This window comes from Camellia sinensis, chromosome 8 (genome assembly GCF_055761805.1).
Source record: "Camellia sinensis isolate YWXY chromosome 8, ASM5576180v1, whole genome shotgun sequence".
NCBI classification, from domain to species: Eukaryota; Viridiplantae; Streptophyta; class Magnoliopsida; order Ericales; family Theaceae; genus Camellia; species Camellia sinensis.
This window is the reverse complement of record NC_138968.1, coordinates 124,953,179-124,972,992: the sequence shown is the minus strand read 5'-3', so window position 1 is coordinate 124,972,992 and position 19,814 is coordinate 124,953,179. Positions and strand designations below refer to the sequence as shown.

At 33.3% G+C, this 19,814-nt stretch overlaps 1 protein-coding gene across 2 annotated transcripts; it reads left to right on the top strand.

Annotated features, from left to right (window-relative positions):
* The first annotated feature begins 12,188 nt into the window (after nt 1-12,188).
* Nucleotides 12,189-19,503, top strand: LOC145797092 (uncharacterized). Of its 2 annotated transcripts, none has more exons than XM_082883355.1 (7): nt 12,189-12,410; nt 14,030-14,173; nt 15,894-15,961; nt 16,092-16,142; nt 16,266-16,325; nt 16,751-17,200; nt 19,052-19,503. In XM_082883355.1, the coding sequence occupies exons 1-7, from the start codon at nt 12,287-12,289 to the stop codon at nt 19,088-19,090; spliced, it is 936 nt and encodes a 311-aa protein (XP_082739481.1). In that variant the 5' UTR covers nt 12,189-12,286; the 3' UTR covers nt 19,091-19,503. The 2 variants fall into 2 exon arrangements, with proteins under 2 accessions (XP_082739481.1, XP_082739482.1); XM_082883356.1 differs by lacking the exon at nt 19,052-19,503 and adding an exon at nt 18,301-18,732 and having other exon boundaries at nt 12,191-12,410.
* Nucleotides 19,504-19,814: the final 311 nt, after the last annotated feature.

The window sequence follows — 19,814 nt, the reverse complement described above, 5'->3', positions numbered from 1 at the left end:
AAAAACATGTTACCATGTGAAGCTAACTAGGCATGCAAATAAGACACAAGAAGGGAAGGCTAACCCCTCCACTTTTGGACTTCAAAACATGTTTTCCACTACTGAAATAATTCTGAATTTCAGTGGTTTAAAGGCCCAAAAAGTTTGATTTGAGTATGCTAAAAGATGGCACAAAAGGCTTCACAATTAATCAACAAGAAGGGTGGACTATCCCTTAACACAAAATAGCCTCAAACCAACATTTTTAAATCATAAAAATAGAGTTTTTTGTAGTTGAAAACCAACTCAAAAACAGTGTAAAAAGATGGCAAAACAAGTTGTCAAAACAAAGCTTACAAGATGAGTCTTATACCTCTTGAAGTATAGCACTAAACAGGCACAATTTCAGGCTCAAACATCCTTCCAAAGCTTAAATTAGACCCCAAAGAACCTCAACTCAAAGGTGAGAGTGTTTGGTTAAGGCTTGATATACAAAGGTGTAGAGAGACAAGGCTTTAAGGCATAAAACAAGAGGAGAAAGAGAGAAATTTGATCCAAATTTTTCTAACCCTCCAAAATGGGGGAGGACACCCCCTATATATAGAAAATCAAGATTAAAGCTTGAATTCATCCCTCCATACACGTGTATGGAGATGCACTTCAGTGAACAACAACTGGCAAACAAATATATGAAAAAGGAGAAAAATGGCCGCTGGCCATCACTAGTGGCCGACCGGTCACCACTGATGGCCGATAGGCACAAGCCATGGCCGATGGACTGTGGGGATGGCCGACAGGTCACCCTCTCCTCCAGACTTGAAACAATAAACTCTTAGTTCACGACCAAACACAAAATAGACAAGTTTAGAGACTCAAAGGCAAGGCACTCAGCCGAGAACTTCAGGCACTCAAAACGAACACAAGCATACAAAACCATCGAGTGTTCAAACGATGATGTCCAAGTCTTGAGGACGGCCAAAAATGAGATATCTACAACACGCTGTCTGCTTAAGCATGGAAAACCCCACTCGAGAGTCAGACACAAGGTTCCGTTTGAGCGTGAAAAGTGGCGCTCGAGCGTAGGATACGCACTTCCAGAAGTTTTGCAGACAAAGGGCCCCGCTCGAGCGTGAGACTGAATGTTGGAGTATCCAATGCACACTTATAGCATTTTGCAAACCTGCAAAAAGAAATATTGAGAGTTAACGAATCCCGCTCGAGCGCAAGAATCGCCGTTCGAGTGCAAGAATGGCCGCTCGAGCGAAGGAGCAAAATTTGTGAAGCTCGCTCGTGCGCAAGAATGGCCTCTCAAGCGAATGAACCAAAATCTGGGCAACAAAAGTTTGGAAAAACAAGTAACCAACCTATCCCAAACGCACAACTACATCCCGATAACCAAAATAAAGGAGAAGACAAGGAAAAGGGATAAGAATAACTATTCAAAACCATACCAACCCGAGTCCGAAATACAACAAGTAATGGGTCAAAACCGGAATCATTATACTTGGTTAATATTTGGAAAAAATGGGGGAGTTTGCCCTAATTGGATCAAACTATTATTTTGTATAAATAATTGAAGTTGACATTGAAAATGTGAGATTAGAAGGGTGTTAGTATGAATGGTGAGATTGGTTATGTATTATCTCATTATTTGAAAATTTTGAATAAATTATTTGTCATGAGATTGTATATCTGTTTAGAAATATCTGTGTTGGGCTATCGATAGAGGATAGCTTTGCTTGTTGTAGAAATTACATGTTGATTAGGTGAACTGAAATTAGTCCATGGTTGGTTGTCATTGAATATGACTATGTTTATATACATTGCATATGTATGATTATTTGGGAGTGGAAAATGGATGTGCTCTATGTATGATTATGTGTTTAAATATATTGCATATGTATGAATGATTGTTTGAGAGGAGAAAGGGGATGGACTCCATTGTTTGGGAGGAGAAAGGGGATGGATTCCATTATAATTAAGTTGGTCGGAGTGTCCTGGGTGAAATATTCGAAATTATACATGCGTGCCGATCCTACGGATGAAATATCCGTAAAATAACAATTGTAGTGCTTATATAGCCTACGTTTACATGGGTCCCGTTTGACGGTTTTCCGAGGACGAAATATCCGTGAAAGGATAGTTTGAAGTGTTTGTATGTTGATGATGTGATTGTTGAACCTTCAAGTTGTGATCTTATTTGGATTGTTAAAGAAATTATGAAATTGACTCATGAATTGAGACAAATAAATGAATTGTAGGAAAATCGGATTATGATTTGAGATTTGACGTCTTATGAGAATATAAATCGTGGATGTTTTAATCATAGACATTGTATACAGTCCTTACACTTATACCTTTGTTAAATTTCGTATACTGTGTTAGATGATTCCTACTGGACTGTGGCTCACCCTATTTGGAAATTACATTTTCAGGTGTCGGTGACTTGCCTCCAACAAGGCAATAGCTTGGAGGGACATTTTGGGAGCAAAAGCTTTCTTTATTTGAATTGTATATTTTTGTAAAGCCAAGGGCAAAATGTGTATGAGGTAGTCTCTCTTTTGTTGTACCCAAGTCAATGCTTGGAAAAGTGTGAGCCAATAGGGCATTTATTTACATGAACTCTTTTGTAATACCAAATCTATGTAATGAAAGGATTATTTACTCTGATTTATGATGTTATTTATAAACATTCTAGGATGTATTTATTGCATATTTTGGGGGCGTTACAATAATTAATCTATCTTTCTTTCTTTTTTTCTTAATCTAACCGCAACATACTTATATTTAAATTAAATTTATTTTTTTATAACTTCCATTCCTACTTTTTTTTTTATTATTTTTTTATTTCTAACTGAATAAAATAAATAAATAATTAGAATCACTTTTAATTGTATGTTACTATTTTTTTTCCAATTTAATTATTATTATTAATGTTAAATTGAGTGTTTATTTTACTATGTTATAATTGAATATCATATAAAATTAATATATATTTATTTTAGTTACACATTTATAATACGATAGGGCTAAGTTTATTAAATACCCATAAATAATTGAAATAAAATTATTATATATATTTGTTTAAATAACACTTTTATAGAATGATAATGTTATGATTATCAAAATAAATAATTACAATCATTCTTTAATTTTAAATGCTTTTTTTTTCTCCAATTTAATCATTATTTTTAATATTAAAATAAATATTTTTATTTTATTATATTGAAATTAAGTACAAAAGTATCATATATATATATATATATATATATGTATGTATTTAAGCTACAGTTTCATAGCTTAACAGAACAAAAATTGCACTGCATATTTCATAATATATTTTTTAAATGGTTCTATGTATATGTATACATAGATATATATTATTTTTTTGCAATGCATACATTGTAACATATTTCTAAAAATAATATATATAGGCATATATAAATAATTTAATTTAATTTTATAAATTATTATTTAAAAAGAAAAAAAAATTAATTCGTACATCGTACAGGTTAGCTACTAGTAAAATCATTATATGATAATCCAATTATAACATATTTATATTTAATTTTTTTAATAAATTTTATGTAATTTCTATTTCTATGTATTTTTATCTTCCAAATAAATATAAAAGAAAAATAAATAGTTAGAATTAATTTTAATTTTATGTTACTAATTCTTCTTCTCATTTAACTATTATTTTTAGTATCAAAATGTGTATTTATTTTAACATTTTATAATTTAATATATATTATACAAAATTATTATATGATATTTATACTTTTATAATATGATAGAACTAAAATTATCAAAATACACAAATAATTTAACTAAAATTAATATATATATGTATATATATATATATATATAAGTATTCAAGTAACAATTTTATAGAACGATACCACCAAAATTATCAAAATAAATAATTAAAATCATTCTGTAATTAAAATTAAAATTATTCATTTATAAAATATTATACCATTAAATATTTTTTGAATTTTCTTAATTACATATATAGTTCTACACAAATCAAACTTAATTTAAATTATACTAACTTTATCTATTTTATATGGACTCTATTTGATAAATATTTATTTTCCATATATTTTTCATAGTAAATTGAGATAATCCACAGATCCTTACAAATTTTGCTTATCATTTGTTTCTTCTTAATTCCTTCAAGGGTATTAGGATTTTTTTTTAAATGTTAAATTGTCTTCTTCTTTTTTTCTTCTTATTTTTTCATGTATTATTCTATACCCAATATCAATTCTTTATTATTCTATATTATGGATTTATCGTTTAAATTTTATAGTGATTTTATATATGAAATTATACTTCATTTCTTACATTATTTTATATAATCACAACTTACAAGAGGAAAAAGCCGCACAATAATGATATTCTCGAGGAATATCCAAAGTTTAGATTTACTGCTTGACTTAATTTTTCAATTGTTGAATAATAATTTTTTTTAATGTTTTGATATCATATTACAGATGACTAATCACTTCACAAACTAAGATGTATTTATCCTTTGGATGTTTTTATTATTTTTTCTTTTTGTGTTTAGATATTGTTATGTGATTCTTTCTTAGTTATTCCTTATTGAATTTCTTTTATATAGTTGATATTTTAATTTAATTAAGACTATTTATTTTTCAATCTTATAATTTAATATATATTGTGAAAGGTAGATTTTTTCTCTACAGGAAAAGTGAGATGAAGTGTTCCTTCCTTTACTCTGCATAGAGAAACCAACTCGTTAGCGATCACTACCAACCAAGGATGGTCGGGAGGACCCTCCAACGGTTAAGTTAGAATGATGACCAGTCATATAGTATTTTGTTAAGAAGAAAGACTTGTTTTTCTTCTATGTTACCTCTTTTGCTTTTCTTTGTTCCCCCTTTTATAGTGTTATTGTCTTGGGCCTTGGCCACTAGATTAGCATCTTCAATCCTGTTTGTTTGGCCGCTTCAAGAGTCAGACTGGAGTAGGATGGTTGTGGGTCCCACCCACAACACGTTTGGTGTTGATTTGGGAGGTCGACTTGCTAGTGTAAGCATGTCACGCAATGAAAATTTACATAATAAAGACTCACCAACTTCCATTGTTTAAAGTAAACATAAGTAAATCACAAGATTAACATCATCATCAAATCTCCAACATTTGTATTCATTAATGATCACGAGATTTACAAAAGAATGTTCCACACGCGGTTATATATTCAACATTCCTAGAATATGAATTTATAGCATTTAGTAAGGAAGTTTAGCACGAATTAATGCCCTCAAGGGCTACAAATTCCAAGGCTTAAGCCTAATTACACAAAAGTGGTTTTAAACCCGTACACACATAAAGCCCTTGGCTTGTCAAAAATAATTACCACAAAAGAAAAGAGCCTTGTGCTCTCAAAACATAACTCCACACCTTTAACTTGGCAAGATCATCACATTATTTCCAGCACAAAATCCCATAGAGGTGAGCACAAAGCCTAATAGGAAAACCTTAACAAACTATATACATTTTATACAATCTCATGGGATGAATGCATATGCCAAACCATGTTTAAAAACATATATCTTTATTTTTTAAAAACTTTTGTGCACAATGCAATCTTGAAAATTGAACAATTCAATCATTTATGACTCAGGTAATCTCTAGGTTGGTGTCTGCAAATAGGCATAACAAATGCTACCAAATCCCCACTTTACTGGTAGCTAATCGGAAGGCACGTGCGGTGGTGGAGCCATAAAATTAAATTAGAGGGGGCACTTATTAATTACAATATCGAAAAGTTTTACAAAAATATTTTACACAAGTTTTTACGATTGATTTCGAGAAACATAAAAAAAAAAAAATAATGTTATTTGTAACTAGTGTATTATGGACAATATAAAAAAAATGTGGATATAAGTCTTAAAATAAATTATATAATGATAAAAAATTTGATTAAAAATTCAATATAATGGTAATACCACGTCATTATTGATATGTGATATCACCAACTAATAGTACATAAACACATAGAGAGTGAACCTCACATGTCAAATGTAACTAACAATCCAATAAATTTCATATCTTTATAGTGAGATTACTTATGCTTGTATGTCAATAATAATGACACCACCGTTACATTTAAAATTTTTAATAGATGATATGGTTTATAGTAGTTTTTTCATTTTCAATTAAAATAACTATTATTGTTCTCATATTTTTTAAAATGTCATTAACATTTCACTCTAATAATATTTTTGTAATTTTTTTTATTTAAAATAGTTTCTTTATGTTTGCAAAATTTAAAAAAAAAAAATCGCAAAATCCAGGGGGGCACGTGACCCCCCGGGCCTTCACTTCCTCCGTCACTGAGCACGTGGTACCTCCTCCGCCCGTGTTTTCGATCTTTTGCCATGGATACTCAGGCCAACTTAACCAATACCAACTACACCCTCTATCTGGACTTATCAATGTATTTACCCTAGAAACAAATCAATATGATATTGTTTCACAAAACAATTCCTTTCTCAAAACAATACCTTTTTCCAATACAATGTTCAGAATCAATAGTATCCTTGACAAAAATGAAACGACTATGCAAATGCCCAATGCAATGATAAGGTTCCATGTAGACATCTCAACAATGGCAATTCGAAAGGGTGATAATAATTAAATCACGTGACAATGCTATACAATTCTATATCAAAGCCTTGAAATTTCTCAATTATCCACACAATCCTCCATTATGATCAAATTCCACATCTCTCATCAATATAACATTATAGTATTTTTTTTTTCCAAGAGACAATATAACAATAACATTATTCATGAAGGCTCCTCATGTTGATCATCATTTGTAGCATTTATTCTTCCACAATAGCAACAACAAGCTCAAACTTTTCAATTTCTACAATTTCTCATGAAATCTCTTCATTTGACACAACTATAGAATTTCCTCCATCATTTCCTCATATGGTAAATTATCAAGCATCAATTGCCAATCTCACAACTTTTTTCCAAAATTCTCAAATTCTAGAGTTTTTATCAAAACAAGGTTTTTGTTTCATTTTTGAAAAGATTTTTCCAAAACCACACGCGTATCTTATAACATACTCATATTCTTAATAGTTTTGGGAAAAATAAATGAAATCAACTCCATTCATCAACTAGGGTTCCACAACCCAAATTCATCACTCAAAACATGTATAAACTTGCAAAAATGTATATATAACTCAATGATTATCCATACCTCAAGTTTTGGAGATGAAGAGGATGAAACCTTAGAAATCAAAGTCGACAAAAACACGATCCGCTCGGTTATAAACGTAGCCCTCGTCGCTCTCTTCGATTTGGTGTAAAAAGCCCTCTCAAATTCTTGGTAGGACTTGCTAAATCTTAGAGAGAATATTGAAATTTGGTGGGTTTGTAGAGAAAAGGGAGAGCAAATATGGATATAGAGAGAGCAAGAGTTGAAAAGTGGTCAAAACGCCTCCCTTTGGATCAGTTTTGAGAAAAAAGGCACGGGAATTGAGACTAATGGGCCAAAATTTGCACGAGCAGAATCCCAAATTCGCATGAGTTGTTTGGCATTGCTCTTCACAAGCAGAATGGTCTAAGGACAGCGCAAAAATTTCACCCAAATCCGCTTGAGTGGTTCTTAATTTCGCACGAGCAAAAATTTTGCCTGGAAAACCCCCTCCACTGAGTGGTTCCGCTCGAGCGGTTCCACCAATCAGAACGAGCAATTTTGCCAGGCAACCCAGAAAATAATTTTACACCCTAAGGCAAGTTCTAACCTCCAAAGTTCAAAATTTTCAACTCGGAAACATTAAGAGGGGTTAAGTAAGCGTAGAAAGAAATTTCAACTACTTAAAACTATGAACAAAACACCGAAAGAAGTACATACTATTCCACTTGTAGCACCTTTATCCTTCAAAGCTTTTGGGAAGTGTATTTGAATCTTTTATTTTATTTTGGAAATCTTTGGTGTTGTTGTATCTTGGTTTTGAAGGAGTACGAATCGATTTAAACACGTCGGGATTGTTCGTTCACGCTTGTTTACATTGAAAAATTGTTTGGGAACTTAGAAATTGTATTCTAGACTCGACACCAGCCCTCCTAAGAGTCGACCCTTACCTGTTGGTGAAGTTTCCGTATGTGTTGCTAGAATTTAGGGTCGACACCTGCTTCTTGTTGCTGTCTACAAGGCTCGACACCAGTCTGGGAAGGGTCGACCCTTGTATGTTGCTGAATCTGGCAATTGCTTGCTGGAATTTGGTGTTGACACCAGTCTGGGAAGGGTCGACACCTTGCCTGTTGCACTCTTTGCTTTTCTGTCTGAAGGGTCGACACCTCTGCTGAAAGGGTCAACCCCTGCGAGTTTTTTTTTTTCATATTTCAGTCCAGTTTAGGCCTTAATTTTTAGGGATTTTGACTTGATCTTTTGGGTTTACTTTGGGAGTTCATTTTACTTTAACCAAGCACTATAAATAGGTCCCTCACTCAACCTTTTCTTTACTTTTCTTCTCTTTTTCCCTCTCCAAACCGTGAGTCAGTCTCTCCCTTTCTAAAATCACTTTTGCTTAAAGATCTTTAGATCTACTCACTTGGAAGCATCTCCTTGCCTTGCTCCTTTGAGATTAAGTGTAGAGCGTGTCAAGAGCTTCGTTTTGATCGGGGCAAGTCGTTGTTTCGTTGCCGTCGAATTTTGGGCTTTTTTCCCTTCTCTCTCTTCTAAACTTGAGGTAGGGTTATTTTCTACACTTCCATATGATATTTAGCTTAGTTATTTGTATCTTGTGTAACAATGATGTGATTTGGGAGTTTTTAAGGCAAACCTAGGGTTTGGGCATAAAATGGAATGAGGGGTTTTTGGGTGAAGGTGAAATAAATGCTTGAGGGGTTTGAAAATGATGTTGTATTGTGTATGATTTGATGACTTTGGCACTTGGCTAATATGTGGGGAAGAATGAGGATTTGCCTTAATTGAATCAAATTATTATTTTGTATAAATAATGGAAATTGACATTGAAAATGTGAAATTGAAAGGGTATTGATATGAATGGTGGGATTGGTTATGTGTTACTCCATTCTTTGGTAGTTTCGAATAAACTATCTGTTATGAGATTTTATATCTGTTTAGAAATAACTATATTGGGTTATTGGTGAAGGATAACTATGATTGTTGTAGAAATTACATGCTAATTAGGTGAATTAAAACTAATCACTTGTACTTGTCATTGAATATGACTATATTTATATACATTGTATATGTATGGTTATTTGGGAGTGGAAAGAGGATGTACTCCATTATTTGAGTTTGTGATTAAATACATTGCATATGTAAGAATGATTGTTTGGGAGGAGAAAGGGGATGGACTCTATTACAATTAAGTTGGCCGGAGTATCTAGGGTGAAAGTCCCGAAATTATACATGGGTGCCTAGCCCGCAGACAAAATATCCGTAAAATGGCAATTGTAGTGCTTGTATAGCCTACGTTTACATGGGTCCCGTTTGACGGCTGCCTACAGACGAAATATCCCTGAAAGAATACATGAGTCTCGTTTGACGGTTGCCGGCAGACGAAATATCCGTGAAAGAAAAGTTTGAAGTGCTTACATGTTGATAATGTGGTTCTAGAACTAATGAGTTGTAATCTCATTTGGGTTGTTGAAAAATGATGAAATTGGCTTATGTAATTAAATGAAATGAAGGGAAATGGCTTAATGATTGAGTTTGGAAATTTAAGACTATACAAAAATGTGGATGCCTTTATCTTTGACGTTGTATATGCATAGTGTACGTATACCTTTGCTAAATTCCATATACTGTGTTAGATTGTTTCTACTGGGCTGTGGCTCACCCTACTTGGGAATAACATTTTTCAGGTAATGATGGCATGCCTCCACCAAGGTAATAGTGTCGGAGAAACTTTTGGAAGCAAAGGCTTCTCGTTTTGATTGTATATTTTTTATAAAGCCAGGGGCTTAAGATGTAATGAGCGAAGCTCACTTTTGATCATAACCAAGATATGTTTTGGAAAGATTTAAGCCCATAAGGCATTTAATTTGCTGTTATTAATTTACATTATACGCTGTAGATTCAGAATGAACGTTTATGAATGTATAATGCATGTAATCCCTTTTGTAATACGAATTCTGTTATGTGAAGGCGTACTGATTATGTTATATTCATTTCTCTTATGAGTTGGGTTATTTGTATTATTTTGAGGTCGTCACACCACTACATAAAACAATTCAAACCCGAAACTCGAGACATCACAGAGCGGCTTAGTAATTCTGCTCGGTAGGGGGATTATCTTGTCTAAGAAAAGTGTGGGATTTGGAAAATAGTAAGTAGATTGGGTCTACCTGGTTGTCCACCTGGACATCCTCCTGGACGTCCGGCTGGTTGACCGGAACAATTTTTTTTTCTTTAGCAATTGCAGCCTGTTATTTTAAAAAAATAAATTATATTTGTTTTAGATATTTTTTTAATATAGAAATTATTTTTGTTAGATTTTTTATAAGAATAATTTAACAATCCTATCACTAACCATCTTCAACATTATATTATCAAAACAAACATAATTTCACCTAATCTCCTCACTAACAATTCACATATTAACAATCTCTTCATTAACTATCCCCTCGCTAACAATCTCATCCAATTTAATTTGCCAAACAAACGTTGCCTTAATGTAAGGGCTCTGCTAACTACTAGACTTTGGTCGGACAAGTGGTCAGGTCGTTTTGATCCTTTATCGTTGGATCATCTTGCCGTACGTGCCAAACAAACTTGCCAATTGCTCCCTCCGTCCAATTAAGATCATCAAATGGTTGTGTCGTTTGGGTTAGCTAAACCTATGCCCCTATCTCTGACAATTGCGGTTCTCACTGTTGATTATGAATAGATCTAAGGGCATCCCTGCATTTTGCAGATTTTCTTCTAGAAGGCGATTTTACTCAGGCTTTGGTTACGTAACACTGTTCTTTTGTTTGATGGACCTATCGATGATCTAAGCTTTTCTCTTGATTCGTCCTATTGGGCTGGGCTTGGACTTGGGCTTGGGTTTAGACTTTGGGCCAATGTTTTTACCTCTGGGCTTTGGGTCAATGTTTTTATCCCTTCACACACACATATATATTGTATAAAACCACTATACGATAATTCAACTAACCCTCCACATATATATCATCTAAAATTCTTATATGGTAATCAAACTATAACATATTTATATTTAATTTTTTAATAAATTTTATATAATTTATATTTCTACATATTTTTACTTTCCAAATGAATATAAAAGAAAATTAAGTAGTTAGAGTTATTTTTAATTTTATGTTACTAATTCTTCTTCTAATTTAAATATTATTTTTAATATCAAAATGAGTATTTATTTTATTATTTTATAATTTAATATATATCATACAAAATAATTATATGATAATTACACTTTTATAATACAATATAATTAAAATTATCAAAATATATAAATATTTAAGTAGCAATTTTATAGAACGATAGCGGCAAATATTATCAAAATAAATAATTAAAATCATACTTTAATTTGGATTTTAAATTTAAATTCAAACTATTATATAATACATATTATACCATTAAATATATTTTTATAAAAATAATACGTGCATCATACGAATCATTTGCTAATTTTTTTATTTATTTATCAAATGTCAAAAAAAAAAAAAAACTATCACTTTGCTTGGTTTGAGTTTTCTAAAAAATATTTTTCAAAAAATTCTACTTTCTTATTTTCTGTATTTTTTTTTTATTTTCATTGAATTTTTAAAATATTTTAAGCAATTTTTTAATTTTTAGACACACCTAACATAAATACATTTAAAAAATATAATTTTTGTGAATTTTTTTTTGAAAAAGATTTACTAAATACCAAAAATTCAAAAAATACGAAAATTTAATACATTTTTTATATTTTTATATATGTATTAATTTTTTTAAATATTTTTTCACAAATATTTTAATTTTTAAATACATCTAAATATATAAATACATCTAAATATATAAAAAAATATTTAAAATTTTAAAAATATCAACTAAAAATTAAAAAAATCCAATTCTCAAAAAATTTAATTTAAAAAACTCAAATCAAACCACTACGTCCTTCATTTTGTTGATCACAAACGTCCCCAAAAAATTTAATTTAAAAAACTCAAATCAAACCCACTACGTCCTTCATTTTGTTGATCACAAACGTCCCCAACAAATGAATATGGACGAATTTATAATTCAATACGTTTTGAAAGAGAGAGAACGAGAGAGAGAGATAGAATGGAAAGGAGAAACAATGGCATGTACAGGAACCAGTGTCTGACGATGCACCAACCATGGGCTTCACTGCTCGTTCATGGCATTAAGCGCATCGAAGGCAGGTCTTGGCCTGCCCCTATTAGAGGTTTGTAACAAACCCCAAAACCCACTCTTAAACCCCTTCTCTCTCAATTCTTCAAAAACCTAACCCTAACCCTAATTTTCACTTTGTTTTCTCTGCTATATTCAGTTGTTTTTTTGACGTTTAACCTGTTTGGTTGCTGAGAAGGAAAAACACTTCAAAACCCCTTTGTCTCTATTCTTCACAATCCTAATAATGATCACTTTGTTTAACCTGTTTGGTTTCTGTGAGAACTTTCGGAATTGAACTGCTTTTGTGTGCGTGTATATGTATATATGAGTTGGCTTGGTTCTAAATCATTCCATTAATAGCCGAAGTTACAATCATGCTCTGTCGCTCCTGCTATGATCTGGTGGCTTGTTGGGTTTTTTCATTGGTTTGATCTTTTGCCAAAATATTGTATTTTAACTAATTATTAATAAAATTACTGTAGTTTTTAAAATAATTTCGCAAATACGGATTTTTAATTGAAATATTGTTTTGTGCAACTTTGCCAGCATATGTTGAATCTGCTATTTCACTCTTAGTACTAAATTTAATTCTTGGATATGCTAGAATGGCTGAAGGAGAGGGGTTCAGTTTATGTATAAGTGTATGTATATGCTCAACCTTTTATTTCAACTTCACCATGCTAGTTAAGTTGTCGACATGAAGTTTGGCCGACTCAGCACAAAATCGTAACTTGAAATTGCGACTTGAAGTTGTGATTTCAAAAAGTGCTGCATTTTGGTAAATTATTTCAAAAGTACAAGATTTTTATAAATAGTTAACTAAAACACAATATTGAGGGTGAAGAAAATTTATTGAATCTGTTTAGTGGAAAGCAGGGATAATGTGCTATTCTTTGGTTGAAAGGTGTATAGCTATTAGTATTGGAAAGTTGGAATATATCCTTGACATCCTGAATTCCTAGTAGTGTATGGTTTTAACTAGTTCTTATGAATCTTAAAATATTTTAGCACAACTTTTGAAAACATCAATGTTGACACTCCAGTTTATTCAGTTGTGATTCTTGGGTTTTCTTATAAGCAGTTTTTTTGTTTTGTTTTTTCAATTTTTATTTTATAACTTGGAGGCTAGTTTCCTGACCAAAAGACAAGACCACTTTTAGTATCTTTTTAGGTTTCCAAATTGGGTAAAAAGATTTAATTTTCAACCTAACTTGGTTGCTGGGTCTATATCCACATTGATCATGCTGACAATAGGTGGGAATTTTGCTTTATACTGCGTAGTTGTTCTTGAGGAGAAACATTCCACTTACATTAGTCAGCAACACTCATTTGTTTCTAATTTTTGAGACCTAAAAGTGAGGGAAGTTACATTAAATTCGATAAATGTCAAGAAAACAAGCAGCTCTTTTATGTTCTATAAACATTTAATTTGATTAAAATCCTATATAAACACATGTATGTAGGTGAGCATGTAGATAGTGCTGGGTTAGTATCTGGATTGTGGAATTCATTAAATGGATTACTATATTGTAGTTATCAGACAGATACAACTTATATTGTCACTCAATTTAGTAAATCATTTAATTATTCAATTGGCACCTAAAAGCACATTACCCTCTTTTTCCTCTTATTGAAGTTATTTTTAAGTGTGGTAAATCTTGTATCTTGAAGGCCGTCTTTGGATCCATGCTGCTGGTAAGGTTCCAGACGATGCTACCATTAAAGCAATGGAGGACTTCTACAGAGAAATATATGCTGTGAATGGGATTACGGATCTGAAGTTTCCACAGCATTATCCGGTTTCAAGACTTCTTGGTATTCAGATTTTGGAATTTCTGCTATCACATGACTCTATGATTCTTGATATTTTCCTTTTTTGTTTTTTTTTTGTTTTTTTCTGTTACTTTTGTATTGTTTTTAATTTTAAAGGCTCACATTTAAAATAGTTCTTGATGCATAGTAAGGTTTGTTTTTCCATCTAAATTGATTTGCAAGAGACTATCTTTTGTTAGAGGTAGCCAGAGAAAACATCAAATTTGATATACTTTTTTGTCTCTATATTTTTATCTGTCTGTAATGAATAATTCAGGCAAACTACTTACACTTTCAGTTGGATTTGTTCATTTCATATGATTGAATTGCCAAATGATGTTGGTAGTTAGATGTTAGCATCTTTGTGGGAGTTTATGTAATAAGTAGACTTGGATGAGTTGAGTAGTGTAATTGCCTTACATTGGTAACCTCAAAACAATATGAATTGTAGATTGGCTTTGTGTCCGACTTGGTATCTCCATTTCAACAAAAGATGCTATAATAGTAGTTTCTAGTAGTTAGATGATAAATTAATATTTCCATTGATGTGAAATTTTTTTTAATGGGCAATAAAATTTCTGTTAATAGCTTAAAAGGGAAAATACGAGACTAGGTGGAGGACAAGATGTCCACCAAAAATGTAAAAATCAATCAAAAGTTTACAAATCACACACAACCCTCTAGCTCCTACTAATCAAAAAAGAAAGGAATCACACTTAGGCTGTGTTTGGTTCATGGATTTGGAGAGAGATTTGGAAAAGGAAAGAGAAAAGGTAGGTGAAATGTGAATAAAATACACATACGTTTCACATAGTTGCACACGCCTTTTTCTCTTTCTTTTCCTTTTTTTTTTTTTCCAAATCCCTTCCCAAATCTATGAACCAAACGCAGCCATAAAAAAGAAGAGAATGAAGGTGAAAAGGAATATACTTAACAAATCTTATCACATTCCTTCTATATCCCCAAATTTATCTTTAAAAAATCTAATGTTCCTGTTTGATCAAATCTCCCAAATTATAGCAAAATTAACACAATCCCAAAGAACTTGAGCTTCCGCTTTGGATCCAAATCTCCTACAATCAATAAGAAGCACTTGTATAGAAGAGGGAGGAGCCACCACTCCACATCCACCATATAAAACAAATTACGCTACAATGATAAAGTCACAGGACAATGCATAAAAAGATGTCAATGCTTTCTTCATCCCTTCTATACTAAGTGCACCATTGAGGGAGCAAAAAAGTAATTAGGTCTCCTTATTTGAAACAAATCATTAGTATTGATCTTATTATGGGACGAAGACGAAGACCATAGACACACTCCTACTTTAATACACAAACATTCCAAATCACTTGAGTAGGATGAAACTATATCTTTGATCACCTTAGGACATCTTGATGCCTTTTAAACTGTTTTTATCAGCTTCCTCATCTGCCTTGACCACCTTTTTCACATGAAGAGAGATGTTGATGCAGAGCATACAATGAAGAACAAGGGCAATTGGTAACAAAGAAAATAGATCACATTGAGCATAAAAGGCTCTTTTGTCCAGTGAATCGTAAAAGTTTGAAAAGATCTTTATAGCTGTAATTTTTCTGATTATTTCTTTATTAGATTGTAAAATCAAGATATTTAAATGTTTTTTGTAGTAAAAATGATCTATGTATTTATAGATGTATCAGAAATATTCTTACAAACTTGAATGTTTTTGTCCATAATACAGGTTGCATTGAAGTGGTTGGTTGTCTTAGATGCGAGGAACTAGCATGTTGGAAAGAGGTGCCTGAAGGGGTGGGCAACCAAACATTTTTCCTTTTTGTTTTTCCGTTTCAATATGATGATTATTATACAATTGCTATGATAAAGTTTACATTTACCTCAGGGCCATTTTGAGTTGATCTAGGCCATTTCTTCGTTACAGGTGAGGCTGGAAGGGCTGACAAATTTTTGCTGGCTCTGTGAAGAGCCACAAGTAGGTGGTTTTGTACTGTTGTGTACTCTTAGTTCTAAATTTCTTTACCAATAATTGTACATCAAATGCATACTGTTCTGCACATTGACCATGCTGATTGGATTATTTCCCTCCTCAATGTAGAAATTGGTTGTCCCAATGGAGATGCGCGGATATCATGGTGTCTATAACTTGGAAAGAAAGGTATTTGTGGAGCTAAAAATTAGGTGTCTGTGTTTGTCCATATGCACATTCAAGTGATCACTTTTGTGCTCATTTATACTGTTGCTTGGTAGAATTTTAAGGTCCACGATTTGGTATGAGTTTCAAACAAAACGATTTGATTTGTGCAATTGAATATTTAATTTAGTGAGTATTATGATTCAATTGTGTTTCACTACGATTCATCGCGATTCACAATGATTCAATTGATTCAGTTTTGTTTCCATAATGTTGAAACGACATCATTTTCACAAAATAAGAAAGATATCAACTAATTGTATTGATGATTTTATTTGTATATGCATATATAATTTTGTTTTATTAATCAAGTGAATATTACGATTCACAATTCGCAATTTTAGCAAAATGATTCATGATTCGATTGACAATTTGACGACAATACACAGATATACGAGGCTGCTGTGGGAGGTCTTGTTCCAGTTGAAAGTCCACTACCAGTGAAGTTCCAACTTCCGAATCCACGTGATCCTTTTTCCTTGAAGCCTGGATCGATTTCTGTGTGCTTCCCAGATTCTAAAGCATCTGAAGTGGAGAAATCATCAAGTCTCAATGCAGCCATAGCTGGTGCATGTGCAGCAGCATCACAGTACTCAAAGAAGGGTCAGAATTTAGAAACCAATGGCTTCAAGAATCGACATGTAGTAGAGCATTTTACTAGACCACGTCAACTGAATAGCAACTCTTTGGTTGTGCATAAGATGGCTGCTGATGAGGTGGGCACTCTGGTATGTCATAACAATGAGCCCAACAGTCACTCCGAGCATGAAGGAACTAGCAATAGCCACAAACAGTTTTCTCATGCTAAACTAAGCCATCATCCTGGGCCTTCTTCTAAGGTTTGTAATCTTTTCTCTAGCGTTATAGTAAATTCTTATGATCTCTCCAGGAATTTCCTAACAGTCTGTTTGGATCAAGTGATTTGGTGAGAAATTATAAGAAATGAAAAAAAGAGAACTGTTTTCTCATGTGTGGTATATAAGTTTGGTGAGAAATGATGAGAAGTGGTGCAAAATGAAGAGAAAAAGAACCCTTATTTAATAGGTTTCATTTCTCGTCAAAAGTGGTGAGATTTGGTGAGAAACAAATTGATTGCTAGTGTATTTTTTATTTTTTTAAATTTTTTATTTTTTTATAATATTGAGATTGCCCATTAAAATACAAAGGAAGATTTTCGTTATCATTTGGTGGACTGGGGACGGATTTGTCAACCGAAAAAGGCAAGGGGTTGGGGGTCTTGGTGACTTTCAACAGAGCTATGTTGGGTAAGTGGCTGTGGCGCTTTGCTTGGGAACCAAAGCAGCTATGGAGACGGGTGGTGGTTGGTAAGTATGGGTTGGTTAGGGGGGAGTGGGGGTCAGGGGATGTGATTGGTTCCCATGGTTGTGGTTTATGGAAAGGTATTTGGTTGGAGAGGGTGGAGTTTTGGGACAGGGTGGGATTCCGGATGGGTTATGGGATGAGGGTGCGCTCCTGGAAGGATAGGTGGTGTGGCGAGGCTTTGCTGGAGGATCATTGTCCTTTGATTTTTGGCATTGTGGGGGATCAGGAAGCTATGGTGGCATCTTATTTGGGGGGGTGGGGATGTGGTGGTTTGGGATATTCACTTGTGGCGGTCGATTCAGGATTGGGAGGTTGATCAATTGATGGAGTTATGGGGTATTTATATTGGTTGGGTTGGGTGTGACTGGGGTGGGGGAGAATGTCTTGGGGTGGAATGTTGTGGGGGCAAAGGGGCTCTGTTCTGTTTCGTTCTTTTACAGGGTTCTGGTGGGGGAGGTGGAGAGGGATTTTCCTTGGAAGAGCATTTGGGTGTCGGAGGTTCCTTCTAAGATTTCTTTCTTTATGTGGACGGTGGTCTTAGGTTAGAATCTTGCGATTGATAATTTGGTGCGGCATGGTTATATTTTAGTGAATCGGTCTTGCTTGTTTTGTGCAGATGCAGAGTTTGTGAATCATTTTTTTTGGCATTGTCCTGTGGCTAGTTGTTTGTGGGGACTTATTTGCTCTGGTTTAGCTGCAGAGGGTGATGGATATGTTGTGGAGCTAGTGTGGAGCTCGGGTCGGTCGCTGTCGGCAACTTTTGTGGTCATTATTGCCTCTTTGTTTGATGTGGCTAGTTTGGTTAGAGCATAATAGGCCAACTTTTCAAGAGGTTCATCATAATGTTCTTAGCTTGAGAATCATCTTCTTATAGTTTTGTATAGTTAGATGGAGAGGAAGTTTGATTCGGATTTGTTTGTTTTTTTAGATTTTTTAAATGATATCATTGATTAGGAGTTGGTAACTTTCCCTTTGGAGTTTTGTATTTTTTGCATCATCTTGATGCTCTTTTAATAAAGTCTATTTATTTATCCAAAAAAAAAAAAAAGAACTCTCACCTATATCCCTCTATTAAATACTTTGCCTCTTACTCATCCAAACATGATAATGAGAAAACACAATAATTTCTTTTCTTTTCTCACCACACAATCCAAACAAAGTGTAAGTGCAGTATTAGGAAATGTGCTCTTTTAAAAATTCCTTGAATAGGACATTAATCAGGGGGAAAAAAACATTCCTCCCCCCCCCCCCCCCCCCCCTTCATGGGCCCATAATAACTTCATAGGTCTAACTCTAATTTTCAATTTCTGGAATTTGATATGCATTTTGAATTACGCAACTTACTGACTCTACCAATGAATATTCAGATATTTGCTGCGGCTGTGAAAGGGCTAAGGCCTGCATGAATTCTCTGTTGATTATTCTCTGAAGAACAAGAATTTAAGATGAAACAATAGTTTGGGTTTCACTGGGTTGCTTGTTTTTGTACATAGAGATAAAAGTGCAGCTCTTTCAAGCAGTTGGAGGACCATGTTGTATGTTTGCCTTCCTTTCTTTCCTCCAATGTGCTATAGAGCATTCATTCATTGGTGTCCCAGTTCTGGAGCTTGACATCAGCGAATTATATTTCTTTCATAAAATAACTGTAAACTACTTAGATTGTTTTGTTGTAGAAGGAATTATAATAAAGTGTTAAAAACTATTATGGTTTAGCTGCATTCATACTGGACAACTGAATTAATTTTCAGTGGTGTTACTCCTATGTGGGGTAGTTAGTTAAAATTAACCTAATATAAAAGCACCTAAAGCACTTACTGTAGTTCAGTGTCCTGATTTTCTGCTGTTTCTTTATTGCCCCTAAACTGCTTTGATCTTACCGTGCTTGCACCCTCATGAAGTTGCCTCTGAAGGTGTGATGGTTTTCCCATGTTTGCCCCAAATATTTACAAGTTGTGCAGCTGTAAAGGAGGCCATCTGGTTGTGTGTTAGCTATTGAATCTATTTGTTCACCGACTTCCTGTTTGGTGGATGACCAGTTGCAGCATATTGTGGTTTGTGAGTATAATGCTCCCTAAGAAGCTACCTCAAGTCGAAGGGTCCTGTCCAAGAAAAGGTTTGCTACTATTCAAT